This window comes from Coloeus monedula (genome assembly GCF_965178545.1).
Source record: "Coloeus monedula genome assembly, chromosome: 4".
Classification (NCBI taxonomy): Eukaryota; Metazoa; Chordata; class Aves; order Passeriformes; family Corvidae; genus Coloeus; species Coloeus monedula.
In genome coordinates, this window is record NC_138784.1 from 64,345,291 (window position 1) to 64,369,599 (window position 24,309).

General features: G+C 35.8%; 2 protein-coding genes across 2 annotated transcripts in view; one reads left to right on the plus strand and one right to left on the minus strand.

The window, feature by feature from the left end:
- CCDC146 (coiled-coil domain containing 146) overlaps positions 1–24,309 on the plus strand; it is a gene marked incomplete at both ends in the record, with an annotated part of 62,096 nt that overhangs the window by 6,774 nt on the left and 31,013 nt on the right. Inside the window, 2 exons of the mRNA XM_082280373.1 lie at positions 19,157–19,239; positions 23,981–24,184. Of these exons, the coding sequence (XP_082136499.1) occupies positions 19,157–19,239; positions 23,981–24,184 (287 nt within the window). The remainder of the gene's footprint in view (positions 1–19,156; positions 19,240–23,980; positions 24,185–24,309) is intronic.
- On the minus strand, positions 621–7,260 carry FGL2 (fibrinogen like 2; the record flags this gene model as incomplete). Its single annotated transcript, XM_082280315.1, has 2 exons — positions 621–3,788; positions 6,522–7,260. 2 exons carry the CDS (start codon positions 7,258–7,260, stop codon positions 3,082–3,084), a joined length of 1,446 nt encoding a protein of 481 aa, XP_082136441.1. The 3' UTR covers positions 621–3,081.

Genomic DNA, 24,309 nt, shown 5'->3' on the forward strand with positions numbered 1-24,309 from the left:
TGGGGTTTTTTTCTGATTTTAGTTTGGTTTTGTTTAAGCAAAGCATAGAAAGCCAAGACATGACAGTCTGCTTGGCTGATCACATTGAACAGATGGGCTTGTGTCTTTATATTTTGGAAACAAGCCATAGGAATTTTGCTAGGAAACGCACTGTTAGTAATTTTTTCCACTAAAATTCACAATTTAAATATTAACAAGATTAAAACCACAAGTGTTTTCATATGATAATTAGTGTTACATAGATGTTTTCCATAGATTGAAAGACATGTTTTGAATTATTAAGCCTTAGGCAGAAATCAAGGGCTTTTTCTTTGTATAAAAAAATTGTATAATTTAATTTGGGGTGGTATTTGTATTCATGTGCTTTGATGACTCTTCTATGTGATCTGAAAGGTCAAAACATTGGTTTGCTTCTCCTCTTTCATGTCAAAGATAAAGGTTGTGTAGACTCTTGATTGGGCAATTACTTTTTTCTCTTCCAAAATATTAATAGTTTCAAAAAAATGTCTGAGATTTCAGCCCTTGGTATTATCTGGCAATTAAAGGGTCACAAAACAGATCTCTAAGGAACTGTCAATACATATGTCACATAGTCATCTGTGTTGGTTATTGGTGTTTTCTTACTGCTTCAATAAAATTATTTATGAGAATTTTTTTATAGTCCTCATATACATCTATTACAGTAGTACAGCTTTAACAGTGTGACATAATTTTATTACACCAAGAAAAAACAAAAATAATGTTTGCAACAAGTAGATGAAGTTACACTTTGTAAAACTAGTACACATTGACAGAGATTCAGCTACAACAGTTCCAGACAGGTAATAATCAGATTTCTGTAACAGCATTACACTTTCTTTTTCTTTTTTTTTCACTTTCTGTTTTTAAAGACATGAGACAAAGCTTCTGTAAGTGATTTTAGTCACATTTTCCTATTCTGTTAAAATTCCTGTTTTACCAAGTTTCCTTTAAGCAAGATTTTAAAAGGACGGTTTCTTTTCTAACAACTTAGCAGTAAAAAGACATTTTCAAGTAGAAGCTTGTAGATAATGTAAATCATACTTAGCTAGTTATCATATAATGAATAGGAGCAAATTGTGCATTTCATGCAAAATGATTAATTATAATCATATGCAATTAGATATTTGCTCTTCTAACCAATACTTGATAAGTTGCTTTTTTTGTTTTGTTTAGACAACTATTTTTTATCCCAAAATAAATATTCTATTGCTTCAAAACATACTCTCAAGGAAAGATGATACATCTTGCAATTAAAAGTTTTCATCGCTCTTTAAAATTGAAATATAATAAACCAAATTACACCTGAATTATCCTTCAAAGTATTTACTTCTTTAAAATATATATTAGTATTTTACAATTTAGCAATTGCCAGTGTTTTTCGTTTGCATAACTTATAACTCTAATAGTTTTTTATAATCTTAAAAAAACAGTAGAGATCATATTTATAAAGTATTAGGTCAGGTGTATACTTATATTCTTTTTTTTTATGTCTCTTTTAATCAAAAAGGCTATGCCAGCAATGACCACACTTTACTTGATAACGAAATAGAGTCTTAGTGTAGTTTTTCTGCATCTCAGGATTGGTATAAGCAAGACAGTAGAATAGCCTCTTGCTAAGATAAATTGTGTCTCCACTCAGTGTTGGTCACTGTCTATAGAGACATGGCATAGATATCTGCAGTCAAACTTGTGCTCACTATCTACAATGTCAGAGTTAATAACAGTATCTCTAATTTGAGCTTCCTGAACTATTTGAAAATTAGATTTTTTTATTTGTTATATTTTAGAAAAAAATCTTTCATCATATGTTCTCTTTTTTTGCTTAGAATTGACAGTAGATTTTTATGTTTCTGTGACTACGAAACACGTAGTCTAAAAATGGGGAGAACAGTCTTTTCTTATGTCACAAAACATTTGTAATTTTTTTTTTAATTTTAGGGTCCAATGATACCTAGATTGAGAAATATTTAAATGAGAGCTTGACTCTCTACAAGAGCATCTTGTAACATTTGACTTACATAAAGGATTCAGGAGAAAGCAAAATGGCACTGGAAACTCTTTGTATGTATTTAGAGGCATTAAAGCAAAGAATATGGATTCTTATTGATGTCTTCCTCCTACCTGTCTACCTGCCTCTATAAATGTGCAATAATCTACATAATGGCTCCTTTCTCCTACAAATGACAAATAGGACCTTGAGCTTGAATGGAGGAACCAAAAAGAGCAAGAATGTTGTTCATTACATGCTCTCTCCATGTGTAGATATGACACTTCAGGACATGGCTTAGTGTGGACTTGGCAGTTCTGTGTTAAAACTTGTACTCAATGATCTTAAAGGTCTTTTCCAAACTAAATGATTCTAAGATTTTATAATTAGTTCCTCTGTTTTTATTCAATTCTTCCACCAACTTGTTTGAAAAATCTTTGATAAAGGGAAGAAATTTGAGGAATCATCTTCATTTTCTGTTTTCTTCAAGGCCTTGTTTGGTGTCTTTGGGCAAACCATGTGGCCCTCTGTTTTCTAGTTCTTTAAAAAGAATAATTTTTATTAATTTTCCTAAGTTATATTGATATTGCTATGGTATAACTTGGAAGTTGTGAAGGATAGATGATAGGAAAAGGCTGTTTTAGAGAGACTAGTTGTTTTTTTTTTAAAGTGTTGACAAATTTATATTAGTTACACCTCTGAATTATTTCCAAGTTAAAATGTAGGAGTCATTCAGACACAATTTGTGGAAGACCATATAAATGTTGTAGATCATGAAATGTGGTATATCACAGTCAGTAAAAGCACCAAAAGCAATGTTTAGAATATTTACATAACGAAACCGAGACTTGACTGGTGTTAAGTCTTAGTGATAACTATTCAGGTATTTTAGTGCTGGTTTTAATACATTATATGGGTCAAATGGTCTCTAAAAAATTATGTGGAAGTATGTTGTTTTGTCTAGAACAATCTTTTGCCAAACATTACTGAATACTTGATTTCTGAGTATAATACTGAGTAGGTATGATTTTGAGTGCAATCCAATGCAAACTAGTTAAGACAAATGTGTAGAATTACTGCACAAAACTTTTGGGTCTGATCATGATTTTTACTGATTTAAAGGGTTGCCTATATCCAGTGGGAATATCATCAGAAATACCATGCCATGTACCCCAGAAAATGCCATTGCGAACACCTTTGTATTTCTTGTGGTAGTACTTGCCGTTGAGATTGGCTGACAAGCAGGCATCAAACCACCAGCCAGAGCTGTAGTACGCCCCACAGTTCCCCGAGGGATACCTGTCATTGTCCTTGTCTGGGGTCGTAAAGAACTTTTGGTCGTGGTTGTAGTGCCTGCTGTAGTGGAGGGCATCTCCTGCAGTGCCGCTGTAGCCGTGGACACTTAGACGGTACTTGAGGTACTCGTTGGCCACGTAGAAGTGGTCGTATTTTGCATACTCTCTGATTCCATTGAAATCTTCAAGATCAATTCTCAGTTGCATTTCCTGGCTCCTTGTCAGGAGATGAATTTTGTCATTGCCTAGCCAAAACTCCCTGCTGAGGTTTCCAAAGCCATGTTTGTAGTCATTCCAGGTTCTGTTGAAGTTAGTGCTGCCATCCTGACGTCGTTGCAACACTGTCCAGCCGCCTCCTTGTGTTTGCATGTCACAGTAAACTTCAAAGCTCTCGTTTCTGGGGTCAGGGCTAATCCTGTAGATTCCATTACTCCTTCTCCCTGCTGTGTAATGGTCAGCACAGTCTCTCTGCATTATTTGTATAACTGGTGAAAGAACAGGTAGTGTTAGAATAAACATAATTTCAATTTAAAAATATAAAAAAAATTTACCCACACTGATGTGGCATACAGAACTTGCATTGGAGATACTTTTACTTTGGAAATAGTGTTGCAGCAATTTCAGTTCCAAGGCAAACACGTTTTCCATCAGATTTACTTTATAACAGATGCCACGTAGGATCTCTGCATCAGATAGCTGTCCAAAAAACCCCATCTAAACTACGTTTTTTCATCAAAATGCCTAATATAATGGCATTTTGATTGTTTGCTTTCCATTTTCTCATTTTCTCTACTCTATCCTTTCATTATCTCATGTAAATTCTGATTTCTGAAATAATATTTTCCATATTAGAATTTTCCATATTACAAATATAGACTGATTTCTTCAGTCCATATTTCTAATGCTTTGTGTTTGCACACTTGCTGCTTTTTGTATTTAAATGTTTAGCTGCACACCCTGTCTATAATTTATAGCTCCATCTGGCAATATGTTAGAGGAAGAACTTTGTCTGTGTGGGAATGATGTTAACCCGGCTATTGTTAAGCTAATGTTATTTGATAGAGAACGTAACATCATTAGGAATGCTTTTTGTGTTAATGTGGACTGTACTTTAGGAAGCAGGAAAAAAGTAATAAAATTGTCACATCTGTTGTGTGATTCCTAGAAAGGTGAAGGTGGAAAAGTGATGGTGCTTTCCTGTGTATGTAGCATCTCTGGCTTTAGAGAAAGGACGAATGTTAGCATCTACTACTAACGGTACCTTTTTTCCACCAATGGGTGATGTGTTTTACTCAGAAGAAAAATACCCCCCATTTTTTTCTTCAGAGGGAAAATCCATTCTTAAGTGATATGGAGAGCTCTCAGAAGTTCTGTGTTAAGAGTCAAAACCATAATGTTCATTCCCATTGCAGATTTGAATGTATGGGCATGTTCATTTGTAGGTGTCTAGGAAAAATTGTAATTTTTCCTAGAAAATTTAAATTAACTACTTCTTGAAAGTGAGGATTGATCTCAGGCTACAGCAGGGAATAAGATTCAGTACTTCTTGTTTGCCAGAAAACTGGACATTTATGCAACCACAAAGTATATGAGTCAAAGGCTTTAAAGCCAAGTCTAAATTCACAATACATTCTCATTTATTTCACTGAAGTTTGTGTAAGATCTTTGGTGGATTAAATTTCAGAGCAGATATTGTCAAAGAATATACATTGAAGATAAAATGCTTCTATAATCTAATTCAACTCTTATTTAAATAAAGTTTTACTATTACTTTCAGTGGGTGCAGGAATAGCTCCTGGATAGGAAAAAGTTGTAGCTGTTTTCCTTGCTGGCTTTCATAATGGATATATTGCTGCTACAAGTGCTTTTGGCATGTTGCTGTAAAAGAAAAGGAATATCTACATGATCATGTGCTATGAATGCTACTCATTGTTTCAATAAGTGTAAGGAATATCTAAAATTAATTTAGTCTGTTATGAAGTACAGTACTTGAATGTGATTCACTGCCCATTATTAATATAACAAAAAATTACTCATTCTTTTTGTGAATGTTTTGTGTCTGAATGAACATAATTGATCTGTAGTGATTTTTATCTGATTTAGCTGATTGCTGATATAGTAAAAGCATTACCTTTATTATTACTTATTTGCTCTTTTCACACTTTCAAGAATTTCAGTTGTACATACACTGTACACTTGCAGATCCTTCTGTTTTCAATATGTGTAGACAGAAGAACAGTTTTATTTTAATCTTGGATGCTAAGCTAGAGACTTAAAGATTGTAATGCAGCCTGATCTTTCTCTGTTTTGTCTCTTGAAGGCTTAATCTTCCTATGTTTGATGTGATAGAATACATTGACAATCTAGGGAACATTTCTTGTTTTCAAGGATTCTGATATGTAAGATAAAAACTTTATGAATTTTAGAAAACCCCTCGATCTTGCCTTAATAACAGTAAGCATTAGAAAGAGAGTATTAGTTCTATTCCTTTATTTTAATTAGGAGAATTAAATGGTAAAAGAAAAATTGTTTGTCAGTGATAACACCTGTTTTCTGTTTTATACTGCTCTTATATTAAATAAATGCAAAGGTTTTAGTGTTAAAATGCTGGTACATGTGTTACCCAGTCAAGAAGTGCTGTTAGTAAGCTTTTTTTAGCTGAGCCTTTCAGATGTTTGCTGGGATTATAGGAAAATTATTTTATTATCCATCTGTTAAAAACGAAGCATTTTTCTAGGTTCACTTAATGATTGATGATGTCTTGCACCCCTTTTCAGAGTATCTGCAGTTTTGCAGTGGGAAAAAATAAAAATACTGTTTTCTAAGGCACACCTAGAGAAAATTTACCCCTTTTCATCCAAGGAGAAAATATGTGTACGTCACTGATGTTTAATGTCTCTAATGAAGGGTATTATGGTGTAAAATAATGTTTCATGTTTACTTATTAAATTGCAAAAAAATTGTCCTTTAATACTTAATGTTTTGAATCCCTCTAATGAAGTCCAATTCTAGGAGGGACTGAACACCTGCAGCTCTCAGTAACCCTCTAGTGGCTGCTGAAATGTTTTGCAGGAGTATAAATAAACACTACAAGAGCAGATACTTGTGAAGGTAATAACACAGCTATTTGGGTAAAATATATGTTTTAATTGTTTACCTAATACTAGTAAAATGCACAGAAAGTTTATACAAGCAGTAAGAATTAACAGATTACATACCAGGTTTTGCTTGCATTGCTGGACACTTAGAAGAACATTTGTTATCCAGGTTGTTCACAGCAAATGTCAAATTTGCAACTTTGCTGTCAACATAATGTTCCACATTGTTCATATTTATGAGGCTCAGCTTCTCTAAACGACCCTGCAGTGTCTGAATCTGGCTCTTTGCATTTTTTAAGCTGGTTGCCATTCTGTTAACTTTGCTCTGCAGTTCCTTTACTCTGTTATCTTGGCTTTCGGTGTTTTCTGCAGTGTTAGGTAGCAGGAATTCATTACTTCTTTCTCTTTCTTGGTTGTCATCTGCTTGCAGCTTGCAATCTTGGCAGCATTTCTTTAGCTTGTTTACTGATTCTTTAAGGGTCTGTACTTCTTTGAGAGTCTTCTCAAGCAGTTTGAATTCTTTGGGTATCTGGATGGTCATCGGAGGCAGATTTATCTGATAAGGGCAATCCTCTCCTTCATCACATTTCCGATTAGTTTTGAGCTTTATAGGACAAGTCTCAGTAACTTTTGCTTCTTTAGCATTCTCTTCCTCTTCTAAAACAACTGCAAAGACATTTGTTAAAGCAAGGAGAGTTAACTTCAGCAGGACTATGTAAATGAGGAGCTTCATCTTCACCGAGAAACTAGCAGTATGAGGAAGTATGCAGAAGTGGAACAACTTTATAAGGGCAGCTTGAAGCCTGTGACTTATCAGACAGCCTACACTGTTCTCAGAAATGGGTGGGAGTGCTTGCATCACGAGTGATTAATAGCAGAGCAAAGTTAGGTAGTGCTTGCAAGAGTACCACATTTCTGTGAGTATTCCTGACTCAGAGCTAGTTTCTGTAAGCAAGATGATGAAATGCATGTTATGCAGTTTAATTTCATTCCTTGTTGTACATGGATTTTCTTTTTTTGGAAAAAAATCACCTAGCTCTTTATTATAACAGTCTTCTAACATCTATTTCTTAACACTTGAATGGTCTAAAACTTATTTTCTAAAGCAGACCATGATTTTAGCACAGCAGGTGGAGAAAATGAAAACCAGCCCTTTTCTCAGTTTGAAGTTTATCACAACAATAGCTTTACTGACAGTCAGTCCCCTTCTCCCTAAAACTTTTTCAAATTTAATGCATATATTCATATAAATTACTTAAAACTGAAAAGATGTTGAAACACACATGGAGTTTTGGTTACAAACATTTTTCAGTACAGAGTCACAAATTCAGAAGGATGAAAAGCACTTTCTTCTTAATATTTCGCCTAGTCCACCTTAAAATAGTTATCTGGAATATTCATAATTTGTATGGCACATCACAGTTAAAATTCACTATTATCTGATATGGGGTACTTCTTATTGAGCCTTTTCAAGTGAAGGTTTCCCCTTTGATGTATGGGATCCTACCTGTTAGACTAATTGTATGGGAAACCAAAGAAAATCCTGATCTTCTGGTTAATGTCCCAAATTCTAAATCTAAAGTGAGGCAGAGACCTAGGGAAAGAGCTCTCATCAGTTTGAGGTATTGCTCTTCTTTTTATTGTGTCTTATATCAACTTTCAGAGTTAGTTGTGTATTTTACTGCTGATCGTACCAAATGAAATCCTTCTAGAGGTGACAATTGCCATGTACTCCCTCATTCTCATTCCACAGACACCTTTGCCATGTGTGCCTATGCAGTTTTCATGATCTGTGTCATTTTTCCTGTGCCTCAGAAAAAGGCTACGTGGATATGTCTTTATGCATTCACAGGTCAGTCAAGAGTGATATAATTTGCATGAGTAAATGGTATTTACACCAGTTCTTGTTAAATTAGTCCAATCTGAACCATTTATTTCCTTAAACCCTATTTGAAATTACTCATAACACAGATTAAACATTAAGCAGACATTAGTCACACATATAATCCACAAGTTTATGTTCTCTCTAATGTTACTAACTTTATACACACCACATGCTTATATTGATAGTACGGGGAGGAGGCTTGGTAAAAAAACTTACTTGTCTAACCCGCTGCAAGAATTCCTTCAGATTCCTGCATAGCACAAAAGTTTGGGCACTTTCTTGGGAGATGGGTTTTGAATGGGTTTTTTTTTACCTTCCCCATTTTCTAAAGGAACATCTTTAAAGCTGTGGTGCTTTTAGTTATGTGGCAAAACTGTGTCTCCCCCTTTCAGATCATGATAGCTCCCCAGCAGTGAGGTGAAAGGAACCCCTCACCATTCAGGTGTAAGATACTGACATCACTCTGGTTTTGTTAAAAATGCATAAAACCTGAAATGTTTGTAAAAGATAAAGTGTATGATTTTAATTTGCAAGTAAAATTTTAAAATTTTTTATTTGATTAACAGGATGCTAATTTTTCATTGTATTAGTCTAAAATCAGGTATTTTCAGAGCCTTGTTCTTGTGTGTGGCTGCTACTGTCAAATGGAGGAAAGCCATACCAGCCTCTTTTGAGAGGGTTTAGAAATAGAATAGAATTCTTAAGTCCTTGTTATTTGGGAGCCACAATCCCCCCACACTGTTGTTTGTTCAGTTTACAATTAACTCTGCTATCTGCTTTTTGACTTTGAACTGGACAAACTGTTCTGTATCTGTAAAATGAATAATAATTATCCTTGATAGATGACATTCTATGATTTGCCTTGAAGTATTTGAATGGATAACAAATATTGTTGTAATTTGTGATTGCTGTGCTGCATTGAAAACCTAAACTATCTTTAGAATATTGTAACATCTAGAAGGGCAGAAATTTCTGCTAATGCTGAATGTAAAAAAAAGGAAGTTCAGATAGTGAGGTGAGGTGAGGTATCTGAACTTTTCAAACATCTCTGTTTGAAAACAAACATCATGTCTTGAGACATCCATTCTTTAGTCCTATATATATATCTTCCTTTTGGGATATTTGCTTCCTCCCTTGGATGAGACATCTGTAATATTGAGTTGCTCTATTATCCTCCTGATTTCATTACTGGTCTGATGATCTGCTGCTAAGCTGTCACCAGTCTGCTTGGAGTCCAAAAGATACATTTCTCCACCAGTCTGTATGCTTCCCCTACCTGTGCACTCTTGTAATTGAGTACTGGTCTTTCTTCCTATTCTCTCAGGGAATGTCCATTCCCAACAACTTGTCACACCTCTCTTCTTTCTTCAGGAATCCAAAATAGTATGACACAGCCTTTTTCATGTTTCATGTCTCTTATCCTTCTGGGAATAAATGAAGCAAACTGTCAAATCTGCGATTTTCAGCATTCTTTGCCCTTAGAAAGGACACTGAGTAGTCTTAAGCTGTGAGATGCTGATGCAGTTTAACTAATGGCAGAAATATTGGACCAGATTTAAACTGAGACCTGCAGTTTGTTGATAAACAAAGTTTCTTCCCAGATAGGACTTCTCTAGATCTAGAGTGTTCTGCATAATACAGTGACACTGAACCCTGCCATAAATCAAATCCCTCCTGATGAGAGAGAATTTTCTACAAGTCCTTGCAAGGAGTTTCAAAGATAAACCGAGACTTTTCCTTGAGTTTCAATGCTGCTGGATAGTTGTTTATTAAGTCTTATCAGAGGAACAGAACCACTAGCATGACCCAGGTACAGCACAGAGCACAGGAAGCAGGAGTAGAGGCTCTCTATCAAGATTTACACAGCCTTTTAAAGATAATTTAACCACTAGTTACTAAAAACATATATTATTTTCACTTTCCTACCAATTATTCAGTAATATGGGCAGGAACTGCAGAATTCTCTATCCAATCATTCCAAACTACTTTTACTGCAGAACATGGAGTAGTAGAAGAAGGAGAAGAAGGTTTAGAGAACAACAATCCTCCATTTTGATATTTTTTACTCTTATCTATTTAGTACAAAGAGAAGCCCAAAACCTCTAAATTTTTCACCCTGTGACAATCTTACATAGTAGTCTATCACCTAATTCACACCACTGTATTTTCTAGTTCTTGTCTGATCGTTGGTAATTTTTTCCAAGGTTGGAGGTTAAAACAGTGCTGTTCAGGGGGCTAAGAACCCTTAAAAACAGGCAGATAAATATTCTTGGCACTCTGCGTTCCTACAGTACTTAAAACTTGAAACTAGTTAAGCAGTCACAAAACCCAAAAGCCAATCTTTTTCAACTGTGAAAGGATCTAACTTAATAACAGCTGATGGCTGTAACGGAGACTTTTCTGCTAAGGTCTTTGCTTTTTACTTAAAGCTCACTTTCTTGTAGCTTTTAATCTCTTCTAGTCTACTTTTTAGGACTGTGGACTGAAGAGATATCTTTATCATATAGACATCTTCCTAAAGGTAAAGAAAATAACTGACAGCTCAAGATACTCTTAAATTCTACTGAAGATTTTAATTCTGTTCACAGAGCTATGCAGTGATTACAAGGTTAAAGAAGCAATATATTTTGTTTTATCAGACTTGTCTGAGGATTGTTTATCCAAAGTTTATCAAAACCAGCGTGAACCGTTTCCCATGAATTTTTACAGTAAGGTTTTTTTCTTTTTCTGGCAGATAATGGAATGTAGGTCAAATAGAAAACAACAAAGTTATGACTGTAGGCAGATGTTAATTTAACTAGTGACTATGGCAATTTAAAACACAACAATCTGGCATCTGTTTGATTTCTGGCTTTGTTCTGGGAGTCGACATCTCCTGCAGAAGAATTGCTGCAAAATATCCAGGTTTGTCTAAGCAGTTCACATGATTGGTATGAACAAACCTGAAGTACTTTGGGGCTCATTCATAATGAAGCATTTTGGTGGCAGAGGTGGAATGTGTTAAGATTCAATTGCTGCAGGAATATTTCTGGTGTTTTTGGTAGACTTCAGTGGTTCTGTGATACATTTTGGCTGAGAAAGAGGATGACAAGCAATTAGATTAATTTTCAGGATTTTCGAAAATGTGGCAAATATACCAAAATTCCATACTAGAAACAAATTCTGATTTAGAATTCTTTCTGATTAACTGAATTGTTTTCTTTTTTAACTCAGTAGTCATTCTTCATGCAAACAGTCCTTTTGTTGTCTGCTGGATTGTGGGACTACCTATTCAGCTTCCTTATGTGTCTATGAGAACACATCAGAAGACGAAAGGAAAGGCAGTCCTATTCCATTTGATATTAATTGTTAATATTCTTATTCAGATACAGATTACATAGAACTAGTGGCTGCATGCCTTCCTACCTGCTTAAATTGTTCATTGCTTTATCTATAAATTCTGGCAGCAGGCAGAAAGGCAGCGCTGACATAGAGCATGTAAGTAGTAGATATATTTATATCAGCAACTGTAAATATAATACATGTTAAAAAAATCATGTGGTCAAAGAAAATCACTGCTTCTGTTGAGGACCCTATTTGTAAAGAAGGAGATCCACAAAACTATGTTCTTATTAATTCTATTTCTCTCACGACATCTGATCTGCCTGCTCTAAATCTACAGTTTACTGCTGACTATTTCCTTTATCTGTAGCCATAGAAGATGCTGTAGTTGGTTCAATATATGAAGAGAATAAACCCAAATGCACTTTCAGAGTGATGATATACCAAATACAAAAGCCTCTCCTTCCTGTGTCTTTACAGAAAAATTCCTTTCTGATTCCTGCAAACCTGCTCCAAGACTGTGCTGGTTATTTAGTATCCTGGTTTCAGGCTTCGTAGCCAAACAGGTGACAGCAGGAAAGCCATGTCCTTTCCCAAAATGCCTGTCTTACCCATCTCCTATGCCCTTCTTTACTGAGCCATGCAAGACTCAATTGGTCACCAGTATTTTCTCACCCACTGCACCACCTTGATTGTAGCTGATGTTTATATTTTCCATGTAGGGATTGCTTTTTCCCATGAACTGGGGGACAAAACAACTGTTATGAACCATGCCTTGGGAAAGAATTTAGGATATCATTTTTCCTAGTCATTATTTGTTAGTTTTAGAAGGCTCTAAAGCAGTTTATTTTTCATTGAAGGATGCCTGGTTCATCCCTCTGTAATTAAAAAAGTAAAATTGTAGAAGTTCAGTGTAAGGCAGTACAGTGTATCTACTGTAAGTGTATTTATGATTTTTGTGTATGCCTTTACCCCCACCTGACTGCGTTTGTGCTACCAATAACCTCATAGCTTCAAGTATTGTTGTTTATCACCTAAATTAAATGTTTAGGAAACTCAGTGACAAATATTTTTCTACCTGAAAAGCTAATAAATGGGCTTTTTCTATGGACTTCCCATACTTATTCTAGAGTCTACTTCCTGTAGTAAATGTATGTAGTACCAGGTGAGAGGGATTACACCTTATTTTTAAACTCTAATTACAGTATCAATTTTAAAACCTCACTGCATTTTTCTTTACTTTCTACCATCATAACCTTTCTCTAGAATAATGACTTGAGCAAGACATATCATTCCCTAAATATCTGCAATATAGCTATTTCTGTGTGCACTTTCAATGTTTCCCAATCTCCAAAATGGAATGCAGAATTGCATACCAATAGCTATAATTTATTGTGTAACTAAATGTTTACAGTCTTAAATTAGTGATTTTTATCTTCTTGTTTTAAAATACTTTTAAATATGTGCTGAAGCCTGAAATATTGTTGAGTAGAGAAATTATAGATAATTTTGTGTTAGTCTTCCACAACTCTGTATGAATATTTGAGACATTGAAAAATGCATGGTGACTGAATAAAAAGTGTAAAGATTGTATTTTTTCTGGATATATATAAATTGTGATGTAACACTTTACATTAAAATCAGAGTTTAGGTGATCTAAAAGCCTGGTGTTTGGGCTGAGCTAGGTAGTCATCTTTGGGTCTTGCTGTAGTCAAAAGCAACTAAGAGCCTCACTGAGAATGTTTCTTACTACTTATAAATGCTGCAAAGCAGTCTGAAATAATTTAATTAGTTAAATTCTATTATTAAAAATAATTAAAAGCTTAAATATTAGTCTCTATTCTGGTTTTGAATGTGGGTTTTTTGGGTTTTTTTGCCTTCCTTATACTTCCTAAAGTCTAAAGGCAATGTATTTCAGTCTCCAACTGCACAGTTTGGGAAAAATATGCAAGTGAGACAAAGTAAGGTAGTCAATGTTTAGATTCAATATACTTCAGTATCTTCTTTTGGGTAAAAATTAGAGAGAGCTGATAGTACATCAGCAGAATACAGGGACTATCTTATAACGGGTGCAATAAATATTCAGCCACTGTATCCTTATTCAGTCACTGCTTTTTCAAAATTTGACAGGACAGGCCCCTCACCTGACCTGGTCTAAGTTTGAAGCTATCCCTGCTTTGAGCAGGAGGCTGGACTAAATGGCATCTAGAGGTTCCTTTCTGCCTTAATTTTTCTGACTTTATTCCTCTCTTATATGACATGGAGTTTATATTTTGCTTTACATTTTGTTGTAATAACAATTGTGTAAATATAGCATTCTGAAAAATGAAGTGCATGCCTTAAGCCCTCTAAGAAAATTGTGAAGATGGTAAAAATTGTCCTATGTGTTGAAATTGCCACAGAAGTCCTGTTAAATTCCCTGGCATCAGGACTGGTAATTTTTTGAGCAGTTTTCTCATATTGTGTTTTGGCTTTTTTTAAGATTGACAGAGAGGTTAGAAGCACAACCTTTTCATTGTTTTTCCTTCATTTTCCATCTTGAAGCAACCAGGACATGATATTCAGAATTAGTGAGAAGTTATAGTTATGAACTTGTTCTGAGCCATGGGCTGAGCTTAAGGAGGAATCTCCAGTTCCCTTATTCCATTATCATGGGTCCAAGATTTTGCCTAGATAATTTGGAGATACGAGGCACAGGCAAGCCGAACACCAGGAGATATCCCTAGCACTATGATTCTGTGGAGACTGGTATCCAGCAATATGGATAGAAATGCAGGAGCCACAGCATGGGTTCAGTGTGCTTGTACCTGGTGCCCCGCTACAATGTTGAAACAACCCCTGAGAAGGCAGCGTTGCCTTCTCCCCGGAATAAGGAACACCTGAGCTCTGTGCTAAGTGTCCAAACTATGTGGCTTCATGAGGATTTTGACAGAGGATGCAGAGCTCTCTTTTCAAAGAGGAGCACTTACCCTATCTCTTCCCTGAATGCTTAAAACTTTTAAATATTATATGAAAGAGGTAAGAAAAGCTCTTCAAATAAACAGCACAGAAAGAAAATTCCAAAGCTGTCATAGCAGACTGGCCAGAAGAGCCATATGCCAAGGGGCTAATACTATACTGAAATCCTGAGTGTATACAAACTGTAAAATATATTAATCCCTTGATATTTTTCTCTAGTCGACTATTAGGAGGTAAAAGTGTTGTTTGACAAGACCTTTCAGATGTTTGAAATAGCCAATGAATATAAAATGTTAGACATTCTATCTGTTAAAATAACATTAAGTGTAGTCATAACGTCTTGTTGCAGTTACAAAACCTACAATTTAGCATGAAGAAGGGGAAAGTGTTATTATTCAATTTGAGCTTAGAATACATTTTAGTTGTTTTGCAGTAACTGCAAACATAATTAGAAACACGTGTTGGCTACATCGTTTCTCCAAAATGCAGAGATCCTGGGCACTGATGAAATTGAGATTTTCCTAAGAAGCCCCAAGTGGTTCACTTAAATAATGATTGTAAGTAATTGATGTTAATTGGTAATTACTTGGTGGTGACTTTATTTATTTTCTGTGCTTATTTTGTGTGGTTTTTTATCAAAAGACTATGAAGAGTTAGACTAATATTAAGATTCCATCATCTATTTATGTTTAAGATTTGGCTGAATTTTATTCATTTCTGGAGAGTCCCAAAAGAACTTTAGGAGCTTTGAAATGGGAAATGTTCCTAGAGTTCTTATTTATATCACATTTGAGTTACAGAAAACTTGTTTTGGAATTTTAGATGAGTTCCTTGCTGCATTGTTTTGAGCTGTCAGAAAGAATGGAATATAATCTGGTAAAAGGGAGAATGCCCACTGTACTTAATGCAGAGTGAGGAGGCATTGATAAAGTTAGGGCCAGATTTCACTAGTTTTGCTCACATGGATGAGTACCTCATTTATCAGGTGGGTCCTCTCCCTTCTATGGTTTTAATTCCCATTCATATTCTGACATGTTCTCTTTCTTACAAGTATCTATCTATATCCATCTTCCAACCTTGGAGAAAACACTGTGGTCTTAGATCCAGGGGCTAGTGTGCCTGAAGTCAAGCTGGAAGGATATAAAAGAGGTCCCTCAGATAGTGTGTAACCTCACATAGTTCTCACTTTTTCTTGGAAGTTTCATGAGAAGATTTTGAGGACAGGTCTGGTGGGGAAACTGTTGGTAGCAAGTGAATATGAACTTATTACTTGTATGGGTAGAGAGAAAAGTTATTCAGGTGTACAGTACAGCTATTTGAGCATAAGTATGTTCTCTTTTTCTCATGGACTCCTATATTTAAAGGATTCCTGCTCAGAACCAGAAAATCTACCTTTTCCTGCTAGAAAAATATCAAGGATATGTCCTTCCCTTTCACCTTTTCAGCTGAGTTTTCTTCCACATTTTTTGCAATAGGACAGAATTACCCAGCACTTTACTTCATGGGACTTTTCACTGATTGAAGGAAACAAATTTGCTTCGGAACTTGGGTTTGGATTTGGTTTTGTTTTGTTTTTCTGGTAGAAAAGCCAGACTTCAAATCACAAAGCAATATAAAAAATTGTAACAAAGTTAGAAAATCACAAGGGTAACTTAATAGGGTGACTTAAGGGTAACTTAATAGGGTAAAATAAACATAACAGAAATTTTAAATTAAAAGGAAAAGATGCAAGTAAATGCAATAATAAGACACAGGCTTCCCTATTTTCAATGTAATTGCATTTATGGGAGTATGGGGTAACAGAAAGCAGAAAGTTGCCAGGCAACCATCTGTTAAAAGACAAATCTTCATCCAACTTTCCAGTAATTCTGCATTTAGATAACAAAAAATTATTCTGGTTTATCCAGATGATCTATCAATGTTGAGTGTGTTTGAACATGTATGGGGTCCCAGTTCATTATATAATGAGAAAGAAAATCTGAGAAAAGCAATATACAGCTAAGTACAACTGACATGGAATGGGACTGGAAGACTCAACAAGAATATTTATCTGGCTATATTCCAGACTCTAGATCTGAGATCACCAGTAGATTATAATTACCTCAGTTCTTTCCGGGGCAGTATGGTTAACACAGGACTGAAAAAAAAGTCATCCTCAATTGCCATTTACAAGCCCTTTTTTTTCCTCACTACTCCATCTTTTCACTCACTCTTTTACTTTTCAGTGTAGCAGTGTAATTAGTTACACTGAGGAGATCTACATTTCACTTAACCCGGCAATGTGAGACCTTCTGAGCAATAAAGTGAACTATGAGTGCATAAATACTGTTGGTTACTTTATCATTAATGTGGGACAGGCCACCTTGAAAGAATTACACATCTGTATATCAGGGGCATCATCTCTTGTCTGTAATTTATCATTACAATTAATACAATTTTTCTAGAGTAGGATGACATGTTTCCTCCCTTCCTCCACAAACTATTTCTTCCTCTCAAACAGTTGCATCTTTCCCTTCTGCCCTCCCAAGAATCTTGGAGAAAACAGGCTTTAATAGCAAATCCTGGGGCCAGAGTAGCCCAGTGCTGTCTCTCTGACGGCTCTCCCGATAATGCTGTGGTAATGGGAACTATCTGGTGGTGAAAGTTTCCAGGAGGTCTCACTGCCTTTGACGTGCTGGTATGCTATCCATGCAGTCTGTCTTGTGTAGTCCTCAATGCTGCAAGTCTTCACATTGTGTAGGACCAACCTTCCTGAAATAGAGCTCTTATCGCAGAACTGAACTGAGAAATTAGGTGTCAAATCTGTAAAAAGTTTATGGATGTAAAGAAGAAGACACAGCCTCCAGGACCAGAGTTTATTTCTGTGGAAGCTTTGTAAAACATGGCTTAGATCTGTAGTGAGAACCTAAGCAGTTAAAAAAAAATTGTAACTCACAGGTACAGATCAGAGGAGTATGGAGAAAGCACTTTAGTGAGGTACCACACAAATAGGACAACTATATCTACATATGAGGCTAAGAAATAAATGGGTTCAGAAAGGGAAATATTTTCTTTCTCCCAGAAGACCTAGATAGTATTTTGAACTTAAGTGGACAATATCTTTGTTCATAGAGAATGCCAAAATAAATATTTGAGAGCTGCTTATCTTTAATCTCATGCAAGCAAATGAAAGGCAGACCTTCTGTTCTTTTCTCGGCGTCTCAGGGAACAAAGATTCTCTTTGCTACCATGAAATATTTTGAAACAGATCTTCAAAAATACTTAAACAGTTATAAAGAAAATATATACTTGCTTTGAGATATTAACTTGTATTCTGCATCTTGACCATAGGATTAGTTCTAGATGGTTTCTTGTGAATATTCTAAAGGTTGAATTATAACTTCTGGGATTTTCTTGGTGCTGTGATAATTTCACTTCTTATTCCAGGAGACCTGCATAATCACATTTCTTGGCAGGGTCCCATAGAAGCTGCAGATTTGACTTGCTGCTGCACAAGGCTAGCAGCCTTGGATCAACTTACATTTTTTAATTGGATTTAACCTGGTTTTCCTGACTTGTGACCAAAGGAGGAAAAGAAAGGTTTTCTAAAGAAATATCACAGAGGAATAGTGTGGCCAGCAGGATCAGGGCAGTGGCTGTCCCCCTGCACTCAGCAATGGTGAAGCCACATTTCAAATCCCACATTCAGTTTTGAGCCTCTCACTACAAGAAAGACATTGAGGTGCTGGAGCATGTCCAGAGAAGGGCAATGGAGCTGGGGAAGGGTCTGGAGCACAAGTCTGATGAGGAGCAGCTGAGGGAGCTGGGTATGTTCAGCCTGGAGAAAAGGAGGCTCAGGATAGAACTTACTGTTCTCTACAGCTGCCTGAAAGGAGCTGTAGCCAGGTGGAAGTCAGTGTCTTCTCCCAGGTACCAAGGGATAGGGCAGAAGGAAATGGCCTCAAGTTGCACCAGGGGTGGTGTAGATTGGATAGCAGGAAAAATTTCTTCACTGAAAGCGTGGTCAAGCATTGGGACAGACTGCTTAAGGAAGTGTTTGAGTCACTCTCCCTGGAGGTATTTAAAAGACCTGTTTGATCTTGGTGCTTGCTTAAGACCTGCACAGGCATGTAAGGTAATGTGTTCTGTTGCCTGAGGATAATCCAGCTTTAGCCCAGCTCCTTTTTTTTACAGCCCTACTGCCTGCGGAGACACTTCAAGCTTCAGTTTTGCCTGAGCAGGCCAGACTGAGGGTTTATACCAAAACTGATCCAGTTAAGCAATGTGGAAAAGAGGTTGCTTAGAGCCTGAGTTCAAAGACAGAATTATCATGAAATATTAATACAGACAAAAAGTCAGAGAAGAAATGGTACAGTACAGGTGGCACTGTAGTTGTGACAGTCACATTCTTTATGTTCTTATATTTATGCTTTGAATTTTTATGTAAATAAGCGGGTTTTTTCTGTGCATTTGATTTGGTTGTGTATTTAATTTTTTATGTTACTAAAGTCTGTATAAACTGTAAGCCTGCCAATTACAGTTATAAAAGTTGCAGCAGAATGAAAGTGTTAGTGCTTGGGAGATTTCATAACTGTCTGTTTGCCTTCCGTAGCTATTTTCTGCTGGAAAAATTACAGACACCAGAGTAGCCGAGCTGAAGGAACAGTACACCCAGCTGCATAAGGCTGTGATAAGGTATAATATTCCTTTTTAAACATTCAGTAGCCAAAGCATTATGTTTTTAAAGTAATTTTCTGCTCATGCTGAAGCGTAATTATCATTTAAGGCTTTCTTACAGTTGGAGTTCATAAACAGGAATCCAGAACAGAAGGCTGAAAACCAGTATTATTTAATAGGAAATTTCAAGGTAACTTGGGATACTTAAATACTTGTTTGAACAACATCTTTGTTTCTAATACAAACATAATAATATTGGGAGTGGACATACAGACTGCAACAGACAATTTGCAAGTTTAAAATAAATATGTATTTGAAGATCATGTAGCCAGAATTTTAATATATGAAAAGACTGACTTGCTGAGCTGACGTCATCGAGAGCAACTGAAGAAGCTAAAGGTTCATTTCTAAGAAGGAAAATTACACTGTCATTCCTAAATAGGTGTGAATTTACCCTCTGTGAATATTGACAGTCACATTAGACAGATAATAGATTTTGATTAGAAGCTTAAGCTTCGAAGTCTAAGTGAAATTCGGAAATTAGCTGTAGTAGTTGTGAGCCTGCCCTGCACCAGTACATCCTGGAAAGAGAGATCATGCTCGTGGCCTGATGCCAGGCTTGGGCAGGGCATATGTGGGTGGAAGGAGAGAAATAGAGAGGGACAAAGTGGGACACAATACTACACTGTACCAGGTGTCCCAGGGTGTCCCAGAACAGAGCAGTCCTACTGAAAATATGGCAATACTACTGTAGTATTTATGAATAATAATTTTTATATTACAGCATACCTGTAATCATTAAAATCAGCATCATGATAATCCTGTCACATTTTTGTGATACATACCATAATTTCCACTGTATTAACAATATTTTATCCCACTTTCACTGACACTCCACATCAAAACCTTTATGGCAATTCTGTCATTGAAGCTAAAGCCTAATTTAAGTATTCTAAACCTAATTCAGGTTATACCTGCTTATTTGGGATTTGCTGTGCATCCTGGCAATCTGAATAGCAACAAGTTTGAAGTAATGTAAAGTAATTTAAAAAGGGTTCCCAAAATACTGAAATAATAATATTTCTTGAGGATATCTGAGTTTTCTAATTTTGTCTTAATAAAATGGGGAATTGGAATATGGCTCTGACTCTGGGAAATGTCATCTGACTTTATTTTAGATTACTGAGATAGCAAATCTTTCTGAGAAGACAAATTAAAAACAGCATTACTAAATCAGTTCGGGTTCCTAGAAAATACAAAAATACTTTTCTAACTGCTCAGATCAAACATATTATGTGGGGTTTGGATTAATTGATTGCTAAGTTTTCTACCATACCGGTGTTCACTGAGCTGAAGCAGAAAACCAGTAGCTGCTAATTAGTGGATTTTTAGCCAGTGTTAGTTAGAAAACTGTCTTTCATTGGAAAAATGCAAACATATTGCTACATGTTTTATGTATTTATACAATATTCTTTTATATGGGACATTCATTTTTGTAAAGGCAATCTCTTTGTGTGTATAGCAAGTGGAATATGGCCTCAGTGTAAGCAGGACTCAGCTGTCTTTCTGTCACACTTAAAACTACCCTTAACAGCATGCACCAAAAGCATGAAAATGTTAGGTGGTAGATTACATCTCTCATTCTTTCCATCATTCTCACAGGAGTATGAAATGGCCTTCTGTAAGAGAGTGGATCAGAGAGAATCATGTCACATTCTTTATTAGATGTGGTCATGTGTCAAAGCAAAACACCAATGTGTGAACATGCACTAATTCCCATGGATATATTTCTCCTACTGCTGAAAGAAAGCAAGTGAAATCAATTACCCAAAATCTATCATGATTTCTAGTATATTTTAAGGACATCAAAAGTGGGGTTCAGACATCAAAAGTGAGATTCACTTGTCCATATGTTAACATCAGTGGACATGCTCATCTGAACGAGGTACCAAGGGTCCCTTAACAGTCAATAGAAAGAAATAGGGACCAAACACTTCTTCCTTATACAGACATCCACAAGGGTCTGGTTTTCTCCATCAGCTGTAAGCACTGTCCTGGTGGGAAGTGCAATATGTGTGTATGTTCTCCTTCTGCAAAGAACCCTTCACAGAATCAATACTGGTTTTAACTGTTAGTTCTTCACCCTAACATGTGCAGTACAGTTCTGTGGATCAAGAACTTATTTTTTTCACCCTTCCTAATTCAATTCCTTTCCTAATTAATGCCCCTCTGTCCTAGTGTTGTTGCAATGCCATGTTAAGACAAATGACACAGGAGGAGGTCTTCAAGCTGTGTGTGTTTTGTGTGTTTTCTTCTTTCCTTTGTTAGCATATAAAAATCTCAAGGAGAAAGCCTTATACCTCTTAAGCAGCACAGTTCCCTGTGACATCTGTGCCAAACTACTGCAACTGATGTTTCTGATACACAATACAAATTTGTCTAATATGATGAATGCAATTAGTCTCTGTGCAGGTAGTTTCCAAGGCTGTTGCCAGTGTACACAGAGCTGTAAGTGTATAGTGCAGTCCTCTGTTTAGTGGCAAATAGTCCTTTATTTCTTGCTTTCAGTTTGGCATAATCTGGCATTCTGAAATGCTGAAAGATGTCACTTGGCAGATAACATCTTTGATACTTTTCTTCAAAGTCTTAAGTGCTTTTGAATTTACATTTGCTGAGAACAGGCTGTCATCCCACTGTGGTGCTGTCTCAACCATCCACTTTGCAGTAAGGCTGCATCTAAAGTTGAAGTGTCTGAGCTTGTATTTGGCCCCTGCAGACCCTTTTAGTCACTCAATTATGGCCTTGTTGTAGATTTTATTTATATTATCTCAATTTAGGAACCTAGTATGAATTTCTGATAGCCCAAACTAGAATATACTCAGGTAATAATGAAGAATCATTGGCAGATTAGGAATCTTATTTTCTTAAGCCTCTGCTAAATTAATAATTATTTCACAAATTCAAAAGCTGCCACATCAGACTGCACAAACCTACTTTTGCAGTCATGTCATTCTATATGTGTACATTGTGTAGATGTGCAGTTATTTCTTCATTGTTATCAATTAAATTTAAATCAACGCATGAAAAAATACCATTGGCATCTGTAGAGAGAAAAATCTAGATTCAACACTCAATTCTTGTTTCTGTTTTTCTTTTTTTTAATTATCTTGAAGAAAATCAATACTAAGAATTTTGTTTTTATTAATTCGCTTATGTGTTTATGTAACTGCATGTAAAATGTATGTGTTAAGAAAGAACTGTTTGAAATTGTGTATTACTACAACCAATTGTATTTTCTCCTACAACTGCATAAATTCTGTTAGATTTAAAGAAGATTTAAATATCATACAGAATGCAGTGTTAATAACTCAGTTTATTTTTCCCTTAGTGTATGTGTGTAAATACATCACACATGAAATTATTTGTTCATTATAAAGGCACACTGTTTTCTGTTGAAGTCTGTGGTTTTCTTATTTTCTAGTTCAGAAAAAGGAAGTGGTTATCTGGGGAGAAATGTTGTATGAATCAAAACCTTTTTGGCTACATTATTTCGACTATGTTTTTGCAGTATAGTCAGTTTTATATTTTGTATTTTTATCACCATTTTACCATCTCAACTCTATTCTTTATATGATATGTAATTTTGTTTTTCTGTCTAAGCCATAAATGTCAAATTTGAGCCAAAATTTATGTCTAGAGTTTCTCAATATGGGAAATTCTAAGTTCCTTTGTTTTTAAAAAGAAATTAAATTGCACTATATTTTTAATTAGTAAAAGGCAAGTGATAGACTTCTTTATTCTTCTACATAATTGTGACTAATTTTAGCATGCCATTATATAAAAATCATAATAGAATCATAAAAATAGTAATACTGAGGAGGCATGCACAATGATTTCTATAGCACAAAGCATAGGCTTATGTGTGGTGCATTGTATATGAATTTTCATACTGTAGTTCCCTTTAAGAGTTTTCCATAATAATCTATGTATTTTGCTAACAGCCTTTAGGATGTTTTTCAGCTGTCACCACACAAGTTCATAAGTATATTATGAATACCAGTCTCCTGACACTGACTGGAGCTAGTTTGTTGTTTCTGTGGAGCTACACTTTGGTAATACAAGTCATATCAGATCACTGATCATCGATCTACAGGCTTCCACAGATGCCCACAAATGTATTTTTGGCTTGTGTATCATTACATGAGTTATTTCAGACCTTGGTAGCACTACAGCAGTAGTAAGATGTAATTCATCACTGGGTAGATGTCTCAGTGTTTCTTAATAAAGTTGTCATATAGGCCAGACTGGGCTTTGTCCTGGTGAATACTTCACCATTATAGGTCTCCACACTGAATCAGATCTAGCTTTTGGCACTTCTTAGGATAAAATGGATTCCCTGTCTCTAAATTTGTGTCTAGGAAGTGCTAGAAAGATAAATTTAACTAAGTAACCATCTGTCATCTGGTTAAAATTAGATGAGATGAATCTCACTCCAGCTCTAGGTATGCAGAAAAAAATCCCTGAGACCAGATTCCACTGCTCTCATGTCACCATAGGATGATTCAGGTTCGAGCAGAACTTAGGAGGTCCAACCTCCTCTCCAAGGCAGGGTCACCTAGGAGGTCAGACAAGATTATTCAGATCTTAATTCTATCTCTTCTTGAAAATCTTGAATTAAATATTGTAGGTATGTAAAGAAGTGTAAATACAAAACTTGTGCTTCTCATTGACTAGTTCTAAGTTTGTCTATTTAATGTAGTTTACAGGAGTCTGAGACCCAGCTGTTGCAGGAAGCCAAACTCCTGAGTGCAGAACTGGAACAATGTGAACTGGAAAAAGCAGAACAGTTCCCCAATGAAGCTTCCAGCGAAGCTTCCCAAATAAGGCAACAACTTCTTAGCTGCCGAAGTGAATACAATGTTGTTAAAGGAAGAGTGTATGAAGATCGGTTGAAGGTGGAATGGTAGGTGAAAGTGGTCAAATGCTGCTAATTTCATCATAGCTAATCTAGAAAGATGATAACATGGAATAAAATTCAATCTCCTTTACATTTTACACGGCCACATTTCTTGATGGCTGTTGTTAAAT